This window comes from Trematomus bernacchii, unplaced genomic scaffold, assembly GCF_902827165.1.
Source record: "Trematomus bernacchii unplaced genomic scaffold, fTreBer1.1, whole genome shotgun sequence".
NCBI lineage: Eukaryota > Metazoa > Chordata > Actinopteri > Perciformes > Nototheniidae > Trematomus > Trematomus bernacchii.
The window spans coordinates 5,259,056-5,274,196 of record NW_022987869.1 but is presented as its reverse complement, the minus strand read 5'-3'; the positions used below and the strand labels follow the sequence as shown (position 1 = coordinate 5,274,196).

Below are 15,141 nucleotides of genomic sequence, written 5' to 3'. Positions count from 1 at the left end.
GCCTGGGAGGGAGGATAAAGTTAGAAAAATGTTTTTGAAGAATAAGGGAACATCCTCATTATCCGTATATATTGACAATATTCAAGGTTTCTGTAAGAAGGGTGCCGTGAATAATGGAATATCTGCCTCTTGGGTCAGAGATAGTCCTAATAATGGTAAAAGGAATGGATTTATGTATGAGTTAACACCCCTCTAGCATGGGAAGAATAGGAGGCTGCGATGACCTGACCAGTCCATCTTTTCTGGATCTTATGAATATCACCTCGTGGCAAATGCGATTCCTGTAAAAGCAGTATTTTGGAATTCAACCTCTTAGCTCTATTTAACATTTGCTTAAGTTTCGATAAATGATTGAACCCACGTACATTCCATGAAGTTATCTTAAATTCTGTATTGGAAGTCATATTCTGTTATCTAAACAAAAATACAACAGTATTTAGAAGAAACAGAAAATAACAAAATCCCATAAACACCTGACTGAAATCAAACTGCCTATCAGACTGCTTAACACGACCCCATTTGCTGACCGCAATATGAACAGAAAATAAACTCACCATTAGGGCTGTGCGATTATGGCAAAAATCATAATCACGATTATTTGGGTCAATAATTGATATCACGATTATTAAATACGATTATTCATTGACTTTGAAAAAATTAATTTATTGAACTTTAAAACAAATACCAATAATAATTTGAACAGTATCTTTTTAACTGTTGATTACCCTGAACGTATAATTCAACTGAAAAACCAATACAAAAATAAATTAAATAATTGATACATTTATATCTACATTTAAATAAATAATATCAAAATAATAAATACCAATAAACAAGATCAACAAATATTTTGTAGCGCACTTCCACAAGCTACTAAACATATATAAATATGATAAATACAAATAAATGAGACCAAAATTAATTTGATCAAATATGTTGCAGTGCACTGTCACAACCTAGCAAAGCTAAATAATTGTTTTTTTCGATTATGTTGTTTTCGTAATTGTGGCAGGCCAAAATCGTAATTGCGATTAAAATACGATTAATTGCACAGCCCTACTCACCATGACATAAAACAAATAAAACAAAACACCCCATGTGAAATTCCCCAAACGAACCTCACCCCTCCCTTTGCTCAAACCATGAGCATCCCTTTCCCTCCTAAAGACTCTAATCATGGAGCTATCTGGTCCACAAAACTGAGGAACAGAATAAATGTCCACAAACAAGACCCTAAAGTGTCGCTCCGCCCTAATTTCCATACAAATTATAGAAATGTTAACAAAGGGAATGAATAAAACTAAAAACTTCTATAAAATATTTCCACTTTAACTTGTCGATGTTTTCATTCACCAGGCAGCAAGTTTAAAGCTCTTAAAATAAAATGTATTCATAAGTAAACACCAAGTTTATCTGCCATTGTTAGGGTCTAAAATGTGGATTATTAATTTGTTTTATGCATAAAATGTGATTTTGGGAGTGTAAAGGCATAACTTAGATTTAACCGTTCAAGGACAGCACTTATTCTTAACAGTATCAATAACAGAAAACACACTTCTTCAACAGTGTAATATAATAACACAGATATACCAGTGTATAGCCTACATCAATATTATTACTGCTAAATACTGCAAAGACAAAACTTTACTTTGACAGTGTATATATAGCAGATTTTGTCCTTTTACGGTAACAAGTCATATACTGTAGGCCATTCTTTATGGTAATCTCACCAGGTGCTTTCACAGAACTGTTCCATCTCTGGGCCTGTCCTGGATCTTTTTCAGGAACGTGTGTACATCCGTAGGAGAAGTGAAGAGGTGAGAGTTGCCGTCATGTGTCACTCGGAAAGAGCATGGATATTGTATTCCATACCGCAGACCCATGTCTCTGCATCTCGTTTTAACTCCATCGTAGGCTCTGCGCTTTTTATCCGTCTCCTTGGCGACGTCATGGAAAAACATTATATGATGTTTGTCAAAGTGGATTTTACCCTTTTCATATGCAGCCAAGGACAAAATCACTTTGGTTTTGTCCTTGTAGTTTAAGAACTTAATCAGAAGTGCTCGAGGCGGTGCGTTTGGCTTCGGTCTGCCAGATGGAACTCTGTGCGCCCTTTCAATAGCGAGCGGTGCTGAAAACGATCCGGCACCCAACATTTCAGGGATCCATTTTTCCAGAAAGATGCATGCATCCTTCCCTTCAGCGTTTTCGGGCAAGCCTATCAGTCGCACATTAGATCTGCGGCTACGATTTTCCAGATCTTCCATTTTCGCCTCCAAACTTTCCACCTGTTGTCTCAGCTGTTTCGTTGTTTTATTCAGCGCTGAGGCATCGTCTTCCACCGCTCCAAGCCGCTCCTCAGCCTCCGTTAATCGGCCAGAGTATTGTTTTAGTTTGCCTTCGATTGATTGTATTGAGTGTATCACCGTATTACATTTTGATGCAAAGTCTTCCTTCAGGTCTTTCTTTAAATTGTTGATTGCACTCAGAATTTCACCTGAGGATTTATCCTGCGACAGGTCTTCTCCCTCCTCGTGTTCCATGTCGGGAGTAAGGCCAGTTTGAGACAGCGGTGATTGATTGATTGATTGAAAAGTTTATTAACAGCTTGTATATTGGGTACAGTACAGTACAGCTCAAAACATACAATTGTTAAGGGGATGCAGACCAGAGAAAGACTTTCGTCTTGTTTACATCAGGGTCCCCCATTTCCAATTCATCATATCATTTAAGACATATAAGACATATTTGACATACAGATGGCTTATTTACAATTTACATACAGGTGGTTTTTTACATACAGATGGCTTATTTACAATTTTCATTTTAGATTTCGTTCTAATACATCCTAACCGGACATTTAAGACATACCAAGTCTACAGATATACAGTTAGTAACAGAGTCTAAAATGCGAGTATATACATAGATGGGGGGGGGAAGCTGTCCATTGTACGACAGGTTGAGATTTGTACCATTACCGGGGCCAGTTTTGCAATGCTTTCCCCCGAAGGTGCTCTTTAAGAGAGGTTTTGAAGGTAAGTATAGTTTTACTTTCCTTTACAGTTGTGGGAAGAGCGTTCCACCTTGATGTGGCATAATTGCGAAACGTGTATTCCCCTTTTTTTGTGCCAAATCTGGGTTTTACATGATTTGTGGAGCTCCCTCTGGTGTTATGATCATGGTATTCCTTGACCTTTGGGAAGAATTGTGACATGTACATGGGTACCATAGAGGTGTAGTGGATCTTGTAGACCAGGCCCATTGCAAGTAGCTGTACTCTGTCGTCTACTCTAAGCCATCCTAGGTTGTCAAAGTGGGCAGAGGTGAGGTGGGTTCTAGATGAAAGGTCAAGCAGTAGTCTGACCAGTTTATTTTGCGATGTTTGAAGTTTTATTTTTAGCGCCTTGGAGGTGCTATGGTACCATGACGTGCAAGCATAGTCATAGTACCCTTGAATGAGTGCTCCTGCCAGAGTTTTCAGGGTGCTTTTGTTTACCAGAGAGGAGATCCGGTATAGGAATCTAGTTCTTTGATTGACTTTTTTTATTACCTTGGATGCCATTTTGTCACAGGAGAGGTTTGCCTCAAGAATAGATCCTAGGTATGTAATTTCCTTCTTACTTGTGACAATAATGTCACCCACTGCAACTGAGAAGTCGTCGGATTTGCTGAGATTATGTTTCGAACCGAAGAGAATGGACTCTGTTTTACCCAGGTGTAATGATAATTTATTATCGGCGAGCCAGGTGCAGATTCTGCCGAGCTCGGAGCTGAGGGTTTTTTTCAACCTGCAATCTGCTCCTGTCAGAGACCAGCAGGGCTGAGTCGTCCGCGAACAGGAACAAGTTGCAGTCACATGCTGATGACATGTCATTTGCATAAATTAGGAACAGTAACGGACCTAATATGCTTCCTTGTGGAACACCACAGCTCACTGGGAGGGGGGGGGACAGAGTACCGTTTACCTCCACCATCTGTTCTCTCCCCTCCAGGTAGGATTGCATCCAGCTCACCGATAGTTTATCAAAACCAATTGCTTTTAGCTTGTCAATCAGAATGGGGTGATTGACAGTGTCGAAAGCCTTTTGTAGGTCCAGCATCACCATGCCGCAGTATTTACCCTCGTCCACCTCTTGTTTGATGTGGTCGTTCAAATAAAGAAGGCATGTGTCAGTGGAGTGGGATGTTCTAAAGCCAGATTGAAATTCATAGATTAGTTTCTTTTCCGCGAGGTACTTTTCGACCTGTTCATATACTATTTTTTCCATGACTTTCGAGATGGAGGTAAGTATAGAAACAGGGCGGTAGTTGCCTGGGTCCAATTTGCTGCCCTTTTTGTGCAGGGGGGTTACTCTTGCAATTTTGAAGTCTTTGGGTACTTTTCCCTGTTTTATGGAGAGGTTAATTATGTGAGCTATGACTGGTGAGATGGCGGTTGCTGTGTCTCTGAGGAATTTGGAGGGGATATTGTCGTGGCCAGTGGCCTTGTTAGGTTTGAGGGCGCTCAGTTTAATGAGTACCTCTGCTGTTGTTACCCTTGCTAGACTGAAATCATCTTTGCGTACCCCTAGGTTTTTGTAGTAGGTCATGATGTGATCTACTCCAAAAAGCCCTGAGTGGGAGGGTAATTTATTTACAAGAGTTGTGGCTATGTTTGTGAAAAAAATGTTCAAGTACTTGGCCACATCCAGTTTGTCTGTGATGAGCCTGTTATCTGTCTTTATGTTTACGTTTGAAAATCTCGTTTTGAGTTTTTTACTGCAGCCAAGCTGGTTATTGAGTAATTTCCAAAGTTCACGGGGTTTATTTTTGTTTTCCTCAGTTTTGACATTGATGAAATTCTTTTTGGCAGTTTTGATCATGGAGCTTACGTCATTTCTTAGTCTGTTTCTTTCAATTTTTAGTTCAGTCACGTGGGCCTGGAGTTCACTGCTCGTGCTTTTGGAAAGCATTGACTGACTTTTATGAAACTCAGAGCATTTTTTGTCTCTGGTTTTCATGGCGGTCAGTATGCCGGAGTGCATCCACGGCTCAGCGCGATTTTTTACCCTGGTTGTTCTTAGGGGGGCCAAATCATTGAGTATTGCAGAGAATTTGTTTTTGAAACCAAGCCATGTTTCTTCAACTTGTGTACCACTGAGCTCATCTGACCAGTCCAGGCTCTCCAGTTCTAGGTTAAAGGCCTCGCTAGAGTAGTTTTTGAGGTCTCTAGATATGACTGTTTTGTGACAGCCGGCCTTTTGTTTTAGCTTTTTGCGGGTACAGAATATCATATAATGATCACTTAAACCGCATGCTATAACCCCTTTACTGGAGATCCTGGACCTGTCAGAGGTCAGAATGAGATCAATGGTAGTTTGTGTTGTTTCACATACCCGGGTGGGTTGGGTGATTAGCTGGCTGACCAATCTTCTTCGGATAAAGTTTCCAAAACGTTGTCCTTTCTAGTTGTTTTCTTGCGTGGAGGCATTAGTAACACCGTTATGACTGTGTAAATTGCGTTTTCCTTTTACCTCCCGCGTTCCAAATAGTTCATTTACAATATTAGGGCAGAGCGACGACTGAACTACGTCTGATCAACACCGCGCCATAACCGGAAGTCACTAATGTACAATTTACCCTCATTTAAAATCACAATGTCTTGTATTATTGTATTCATTTAAATTTGTACATATATTTTATATCACTGATTGCGGCTAAGAAAAACAAAACAATGCAATGCATATAGTTATAGTATGTGCTACTGTAGTATTGTCTATAAAGTGATGCTATTTTAATGGTAATAATTAGTGAAAGGATTTTTTAGCCGATTAGGTTTGGTCAGGTCTGCAGCATAAGTTGTCATGGGCGCAGTGGACTAGTGCGTTGGTGTTCGGATCAGGGGGTCACAGGTTCAAACCCCACTGCAGTCAGCATGTCGTTGTGTCCCTGAGACACTTCACCCCAAATTGCTCCTGTGGGGATTGTCCACAGTATTGAGTATGAAAGTCGCTTTGGATAAAAGCGTCTAACAAGTGACATGTAATGTAATGTAATGTAATGTGATATAGCCAGTTTAAATGAGAGCCACTTTCATAACATGGGAACTCTTTTGGCTCAACACACCAGGCTTACACACTAATCTTGCTTCCCAGTACAGCCCCCCTGTCTCCTCAGCCTTTGAAAGGACAGTGTGTGTTTAGGTGTCCCTGGTAAGGCCTCAGACATGAGTAATGTGTGTGTAAGGGGGGTCTAAAGCCTTTCTGTGTTCCTCAGGTCAGTTATCTGGAGAAGAAGGTGACAGAGTTGGAGAGCGACAATCTGGCCAACAGTGACCTCAAGTCTAAGCTCAAACAGGAGAACACACACCTTGTACACAGGTAGGAAAAGTCATTATTGTTGTCATGTTTGTATGTTGTCCTGAAAGTGTTCACAAACAAACATAACAGGAAGGGTCATAAACCTTCAGTTAGAAAGCAGTTATTGGCTTTGGGGAAGCCTGTGGGTCTGGGGGCTTATGGGGAACTCAGAGGGAAAAGGTTTGACAGGCCCCAGCAAACGTAGTACGTCAGAATTCAAATTGATGATTTTTGTGGTTTTACTTCAGTTTCTCTGCAGACCAGCATGGTGCTTTGTACTCTTTACATCTACAGTAATCCGATTCATATGGAATTCTGAAATCGGGCATATTTTTTGTTAAATCTGTCCCAGTTGAAGATTTATTTATTCAACAAGGATATAAGGTCTAACCTCATCTGGAAATCCTACACTTCCATCTTTCATGAGCTTTATTACCAGTGATCTAAAGTTACTAAGTACATTTACTCAAGTACTGTACTTAAGTACAATTTTGAGAGACTTGTACTTAACTTGAGTATTACCATTGTTGCTACTCCACTACAATTCAGAGGTAAATGGTGTACTTCCACTACATTTATTTAAGTTATTATTAGTTACTTTCACATTTTTAATAATGATTTGAATTGAAAAGTCATTCAAACTAGCTGCACCTTTACCAGCTTTGAGAACACTTAAATGATCAATCATTATAAAACATATCATATATATTATTCTGAAAAGGACCAATCTGCACAATGACTACTTTTACTTTTGGTACTTTAAGTATATTTAGATGCTAATACCTTAGTACTTTTACTTGAGTAACATTTTGGTTGCCGGACTTTTACTGTAACAGAGTATTCCTACACTGGTACTTCTACTTTTACTCAAGTACTAGGTCTGAGTACTTCTTCCAGCTCTGTGATGTTATGGCTCATGTTGTGCCAGGGTGTTGTTTTGTCCATGAGGGGGTGCTCTGGGTTCATTTCTGTGTTGTGGGTCGCTCTCATAAGGAGATTACAGGAGCTGGAAAGTAAAACATGTATAGCTGAAGTTAAATAAACTTACAAAATATTCCAGAGAATGCTGTATTGGAGTGATATTTCAGAACTGTACACTGCCATGTCTCTTCTGACTGTGTTCTGATGTCAGGGTGCACGAGCTGGAGGAGCAGGTGAAGGATGCCGAGGCTCGGGCCGACCAGAGTCTGCAGGAGGAGACCAAGAGGCACCGCGAGGCCTACAGCAAGATGGACCGGGACAGGAACCTGGAGATCGACCTGCTCTCTAACAGGTCTGCTCTTCAACAACACATGTGCTGCTGTCTGAGAGCAGTTAGTGCCTCTTTGTGGTACAGCGTAATAAGTCTGCAGCTCACTGTATCCTCTGCACCAGGGCATTGGTTTGTCTTCCAGTCTTTGATCATTCAGTCAAACTGGATCTATCTTGTCTCTGAATGGTACTGTGTGTATTTGTATAAACAGTGTCGCAGCTTCCTTCCTGTGTTTCTATAGGCCATTATGGAGACTTTCTTTAAAGTTCTGTCATGTTATTCATTTGACTCACAATTGTGATGCCTCTGGCTTACAAGGTTGGATTGATGATAGGCAGCTCGTGAGGTTAATCAAAATCAAATCAAATAGTTTCGATAAACATTGAACTAATGAGATAGTCCTTTACCAGAGCCAAAACAAAGGGAAACAAAAGGGGCAAGACTGTTTCTGTTAGATGATAATGATAAAGAAGGTCACGTTAAAAAATGTCAAATTGAGAACTGTGTCTCGTCGACGTCTCCCACACCGCTTGCTCATAATATTGTGTGTTAATAGGCTGGCGCTGTGGGAATTGTAGTCTTTTATATTCCATTGGTTACAGACACAGCTGGCGATATTATTTAACAGTTTTTACAAAAACGAAACTGTCTCTGACACACAGGCTACAGCTGTTAGAAGAAGAGAACGGAGAGATGAAGATAAGTGTGAGCCGACTCAAGTCGCAGACTGAGAAACTGGACCAGGTGAGTGGGACTTTACTATTTGCCTGTGTTTTGCTGTCATTTGTATCTACTTTGAACTACCTTGAACATGTTATGGTGAGATCTGGGAATGTGCCAACATGGCTTAAAAGAACAGACAGAAACAAAATGCAGAGGTTGGTCCAACTTATTGAGAAGAGAAAAGTAATATAGACAGTGAATCAACAGCACCCATCACAGATTACAGACCCACTTTTTGTTGCATAGTTGTTCCAACATCTTGGCACATTTCTCTGGTAGTACAGGATTATTTTAGCTAAAATAAATATAGTCCAAACAAGTAACAGGAGAGCAAGTGTTGATTTTGTTTGTGTGTGCAGGAGAAGCAGAGGATGACAGACAAGCTGGAGGACACGGGCCTGAGGCTGAAGGATGAGATGGACCTCTACAGGAAGATCATGGACAAACTGTGGCAGAACCGCCACGAGTTCAACAAGGAGAAGGAGGCCATGCAGGAGGTGAGGCTCAGGAACACACAGCTCACCCATCTCTTCATGGAGAGAGTTCAGGAGCAACATTGAACGGTGTCTTCTCTCTGCAGCTGATCGATGACCTGCGCCGCGAGCTGGACTACCTGCAGCTGTTTAAGATGGAGATGGAGCATCCAGGGCAGGGCAAGAGCCTCTCCAGGACCAGAGAGACCGAGATGGAACACGAAGTCAAGAGGCTGAAACAGGTCCTTCTATCTTCCCTACTTTCATTCCCAAGAAGGGCTGGGCCACAAGTGTTCCATCACGATATAGTTCATTTTATATAACAATATGTTTCAGATTCCAATATGAATATAATGATATATATCAGGATAGAGGTCATTTCATATCTAGATCATTATGTCCAAATCCGAATCATTGATTTATCCCGGGGGAATTTGGATAGAATCAAAATGGAATAGAAAATGTACACAAACCACAAGAGGGTAAAGTAAGAATCTGCATAAAATGATCACACAAATAAAGATATTTATATAAATATCAAAAGTTAAAGTAAATTGTCCACTAAACGATAGATTCAAATCAAGTACAATTTAAAAAATGTATATATAATTTCATGGCTGTATAACAACATATTTCATAAAAAAGGTCATTTCAGATATGTTCATTCTGTGGGTTATTGGGTTTTGTGACACTTGCTTCATTTTAGAATTTAAAAGATTAAAAAAAAAATTTGAATACAAATCTAAACAAAAGAAGTTAAAGTTAGAATTTGCAATAAAAAAATGTATATATTTATAAACATACTTTAAGAAGTCAAAGTAAAATGTAAAAAAAAATATATATATATTTCGTATAAAGATAGCATTAGATATCGGGGTAAAGGGCATTTCAAAATGGCAAACTATTTATTTAAAGAAGAATACTGGGAAGAATAAAAGATCAAAAGTTTCCTAATCGCGATGCGAGGTCAATTCTAAGGCCCTCTACTTTAAAGGTAGGGTAGGTAAGTTTGAGAAACCAGCTCGAGATCGCTAGAATTTGAAAATACACAACCGGAGAAAATCTGCCACTTCCTTATAGAGCCCCTCCTCCAACACACACGAACGCGCACATGACCAATGAGGGCACGAGATAAGTTTGTGCCCAGATGGAAGGCTGACAGGCAGGTAGGCCATCCAGTTATTTTAGCCGGGCCGGCTAAAATGATTGGTCGTGCTTTTTACAGTACTACGGCTTCCACAGATGACATTTTTTAATGGATTTTTTGTCAAAGCACTTCAGATATTCATTGCTATCGGGATGTTAAGAGCATTCCATGGAATATAACAAAAAGTGTTTCTCGAGCCGGTTTCTCAAACTTACCTACCCTACCTTTAATGCAGTTGTTAGCATTTTGTGAGATGCTGAGCATACCTGAGCATATTTAATACCTTTAGTCTGTGTACTGCACAACGTGGAGAGTTTCCTCACGCTACCCTCTGAAAAGCAGCTGTTCTCTTTTTGCTTCCTCAGGAGAACTTTAAGCTGCGGGATCAGAACGAAGACCTGAACGCTCAGATCCTCAGTCTGAGTTTGTACGAGGCCAGGAACCTATTCTCCTGTCCGTCCAAGGCCCAGTGCCTGGCCGCCGAGATCGACAACGCGTCCAGAGACGAGGTGAGAGCTGCTGGAGGACGGCCTTCATTATGATCTGTAAACTCCTTCATTAACAGGCTTCACATTCTTACAGTTCATGACATCAACGATTACCACATTTGTGTTTTTATTTACTAAATATTTTCAGGTACATAGAGGTGGGAGAAGTACTCAGATCTTGTACACTTAGTACCAGAGTGTAGGAATACTCTGTTACAGTAAAAGTCCTGTATTCAAAATGTTCCTCAAGTGAAAGTAGAAAAGTATTCTCATCAAAATATAGTGAAAGTAGCGACAGTAAAAGTAGTCATTGTGCAGATTGGTCCATTTCAGAATAATATATATGATATGTTTTATAATGATTGATCATGAAAGTGTTCTCAAAGCTGGTAAAGGTGCAGCTAGTTTGAATGACTTTGTATACTGCAGGGTAGCTTGTGAATTTACTCCAGGTGGAACTAAAGTCTGAGTTAACACTTGATTATATTTCACATCATTCATCCAAATCTGTGAAGTAACTAAAGGTATTACATACATGTAGTGGAGTAAAAGTACAAAGTAGCAAAAAAATGAAATACTCAAGTAAAGTACAAGTCCCTCAAAATTGTACTTAAGTACAGTACTCGAGTAAATGTACTTAGTTACTTTACAGCACTGCAGGTAAAGGGATCATTCCTATGCACTTCAAAACATATTTAAAAAATGATTTCATTTTGATGGAACTCATCAAATCCTCCCCCCCACCCCTCAGTGTCTCACATGAATTAAGAAGTGTGTTCCTCTGAATTCAGCTTTAATGGTGCCTTCACAGATATGAGAGCTCCATTTTCCGTCCGTTTCAGAGGAATAAAGTGGAATGGCCTTCCGATCACTAACAATCACTGTACCTCGCTGCATTGCTTTACAAAAGACCTGTATGATGCCTGCTTTCCATATTCACATCAGTGTTATTTTATTACCATTTTCAGTTTATTATTTGTTGTTCTCAATGTTTGCAATTTCTTATTGAATTCAAGCAATTGTTTGTATATTGATCTCTTGTCTTTTATATAAAAGTGTGATTTTCCTACATTATTTCGATAGAGGGTGTAAATAAGCCCAATGGGTTTTTTGCCTCTTCCTGCACTGACAGAACTGAAACGTTGACTTTAATGAAATGTATTATGTCAAGAGATTTCACATAACTGTATTAGGTTAGTTGCAAGCAATAATATTAAGTTCAAATACAAAATATTCTTGCTTTCAATGAACCTAATGCAGTTATGTGAAATGTGTTTCATTAAGTCAACGTTTCAGTTTTTCAGTGTTGGTCATGTGTTACCTGTTCTGTTTGTGTATTATTAATTTGTGCCAAAGCATGAGTCCCTGATGCGTCTCTGTGTCCCTCAGCTGGTGGACGCGCTGAAGGAGCAGGAGGAGATCAACCTGCGTCTGAGGCAGTACATGGACAAAATCATTCTGGCCATCCTCGACCACAACCCCTCCATCCTGGAGATCAAGGGTTAAAGGACACATTCACACAAGCACTCTGTTACTGTACTCACCTTAAAGTTATAATCCTCATGATGTAAGCCCCTGCTAGTGCACGGGAAAGCAGCATACTCTCTGACGGAACTAAACAAACATCCATCCTGCTTGTAAGGGACTGACAACCATATCGTGTTTTTCTCTAGACGCATTTCTGATGAATAATGGGGTATAGTGATAACCTTCATTAGTCACACTGGTTTACACACTGAATTGTTTCCTGTCAATAGTTCCAATTTCGAATAAGGAAGCGGCTGCCACTTACAATAAACTGCTATAGAGATCATTACCAATGATCAGATACAGGATCTTATTTCATGAAAATCATCAGGATTATAACTTTACATTTTGAATGTGCTAAATATTCTCACCAATTATAACTGAAACTGTAGTCACACACTCAAACAAACACCTTTATTTCAACTAGAACCAAACGCTTATCTATGAGGCAATCACTGTAGAACTGCTGTGTCATGTTGAATCTGTCCAATGTGTTATAGCTATATATTCAAAACTACTGAAATGTGAGCACTGGGAAATATTTGGGAGTGCACAAAAACATATGTTGGTGTTTTTCTTGTACACACTGTAGTAATTGTTATTGATTCTAACTGTACGCTAGATTTAAGTGAAGGACATGAAGCGATTAAGGTTTAAAGGACCATAGCAGTGTTTGGCATGTTTCTACAAACTAAAGCAGGCCGTAATGTAAGGTGCTTTTACAGACTTCCCTGCAACCAATCAGGTCATATGAAAATCAATTTGACTCAGAGTAAGACTCAAAATTAGCTCCAGTTCATTTTGAATGTGAACAATGTGGTTGTTTGTATTGATTGGCGATGGTAAGCATAAGCAAGCTAACATTCTTAAAGCTATTTGACTTTCAAACTGCATGGGAATCATGGGAAGCAGAGGGAGCATCAGGACATGGTTAGCCTAGCTTAGCTTAGCTCAGCATTAAGACTGAAAGCAGGGGGAACAGTTCGCATCTAAAGAACACTGACAAGTTGTATGCCGTTATTTCAATCGGTACACAAACACACATGTGAAACCACAAGTTGTGGAAGTATTTCTGGATGAATAGATGTTTTACAAAACATGAATTTCTTTAAAAAATGTGAAATCTGTAAAGTATTATTGAATATGTAGTAAATGACTACAACATGCATAAACACTGACATAGTTATTTTTGATGAAACAGCTTCTAACCCTTTAATGTGGCTGTCCCGACACATCTGGATGTCCAAATCAGGACAAATCAGTTCTGTAAGCGGTATTTCAAGGTGTTAAGAGAGTATGTGCCAAATCATTTCAATGTTTTATGGGCATCCTACTCAAGTTACATTTCCAATGTGTTACTACCGAGCTTAAGAGCTGGACACATTGTGATGACACTAAACAGGCCACCTTCTACTGTTCCCCAGCCTCTTACAAAGGGTCATTACTAATGTATTCATCAGTATTATTTATGAATAGTCTAATATTACTGTAAACGTTGCAGTGTTCTCTAGAAAAAAAGCAATTGAACTAAAGCTATCTAATCATCTCAAACAAAACTGCCTTGATGTATGCCTCCAGTGTGTTTAGGGGAAACACTTGATGCTATGTTGTGAATTAGTGCCATTGAACATAATTTCACCTTGATATTAAACTTGTTTCACATGTACTTGTAGAGGCACAGTGTGATCTGAGTATAAATGCTATTCCCAGGGTGTTTCACAGTGAGAGCAGCATATATATATAACGTTTTTTCATTGTTTATTTGCTTGTTTTTTCACAGGTTTTGTGCATTTGCATATACACATATTTAATTTAAGCAGTCCATTTATGATTTTGTCCATCGTTGCCTTTGTGAGTAATGTTTTTTTATATGTACATGTTTTCTTTAAGGCACAGTATTTGTGATTTCATACATTGTAAATGCTGTACAGAATCTAGTTCATATTCATGTGCAAGTCATGTTGCTTATCAAAAGTCTCTTGGAGAGTTTGGACACAATAACTAAATATGTGTTGTAGGTTGCACTATGAAGTCAATAATGCTTAGCACACTTAAAAGTGTCATAGCCAAAGTATTGGAATACTATAAAAGATGATGAAAAATATTATAGTCTGTCACATCTCATATTTGTTCAATTTCATTTATTTGTGCGATACTTGTGTATCGCACAAATAAATGTGTAAATAAACTAAAGTGCTTTGGCATGACGCAGTGGGCCCTTTTGTTTGTTTCCTCTACTGTAGAAGCAGGTGCCAAAATAAAAGTGCATGACTTCCGTTCCGTCTTCCTGTGAATCGAAAACAGTTGTAGCAACAAAAGGTTTATTGTAGAATTTTTTGAAGTTATACAAACTAGAATTTTACAGGGAACTACAGAGCGACTGCGAGGCAAATACAGCAGCTATGGTTAAAGGCCTTTTTCATAGCAGACATTTTACTTGTCATATACAAGCACAGGTGTTACAAATAACATTTAAAATGTCTCAGTTTAACTGTACATTTACACAATAAAGTCCTGTAGTGATGACGTATTTGTGTGGGCCGAACTAAAAGTTAGCATCGCAAGCGCTCCCTCAACAAAACAATAGATTCTTCTATTCAATTTGGAATATTGCAGAAAATAGGATCTGTGGCCAACACATGTTTATGATACTTACATGTTTTGTTCAGCAGGATAATCTCAACATATTAACCCTACTTTAATAATAGTGAAAGCGATAATTCAATTGAAAGAAGTAGATGGATAGCATTATGGATGACGGTCACATGACCGTTAGCCACTAAGCTCAAGCTGGTTAATATGTCACATGTTAGACTCCTTGCACCACAATATTGAAATTAAGATAGTTACCGAAACAGATTGATATGCAGTGAAGCGGGCCCTTTGGGGCCACAGTGGCCCTGGAGCAGTATCCCACAGTAATTGGGCTCTAATCTCAAGCAAGTGGAGCCAAAGTAACCAGACCAGCAGTTCGTCACCACACACTGAAGCATACTTACTTAAAGAACAGGTTAACATGCTTTATTGTTTAAAAAAACAAACAAACATATTTTCTCTCTAAACATAACTGTATTCCCCCTCTGTCTAAAAGGCTCACTTTTAAGGCGGTCTCTGTAAGACTCTTTCCAGTGCTCTGATTGGCCTGGGACAAAAATAAGGCACACCTTTGCAAAGATAGTACTCTAGCCAGTAG

The 15,141-nt window shown here is 39.2% G+C and overlaps 1 protein-coding gene across 1 annotated transcript in view; it reads left to right on the top strand.

Moving 5' to 3' along the window:
• Positions 1–14,050, top strand: part of rab11fip4a (RAB11 family interacting protein 4 (class II) a) — a 41,015-nt gene extending 26,965 nt beyond the window's left edge. The window contains exons 9-15 of the mRNA XM_034113551.1: positions 6,256–6,359; positions 7,471–7,611; positions 8,253–8,334; positions 8,673–8,810; positions 8,894–9,028; positions 10,299–10,442; positions 11,811–14,050. Of these exons, the coding sequence (XP_033969442.1) occupies positions 6,256–6,359; positions 7,471–7,611; positions 8,253–8,334; positions 8,673–8,810; positions 8,894–9,028; positions 10,299–10,442; positions 11,811–11,927 (861 nt within the window). The 3' untranslated portion in view covers positions 11,928–14,050. The remainder of the gene's footprint in view (positions 1–6,255; positions 6,360–7,470; positions 7,612–8,252; positions 8,335–8,672; positions 8,811–8,893; positions 9,029–10,298; positions 10,443–11,810) is intronic.
• The last annotated feature ends 1,091 nt before the right edge of the window (positions 14,051–15,141 follow it).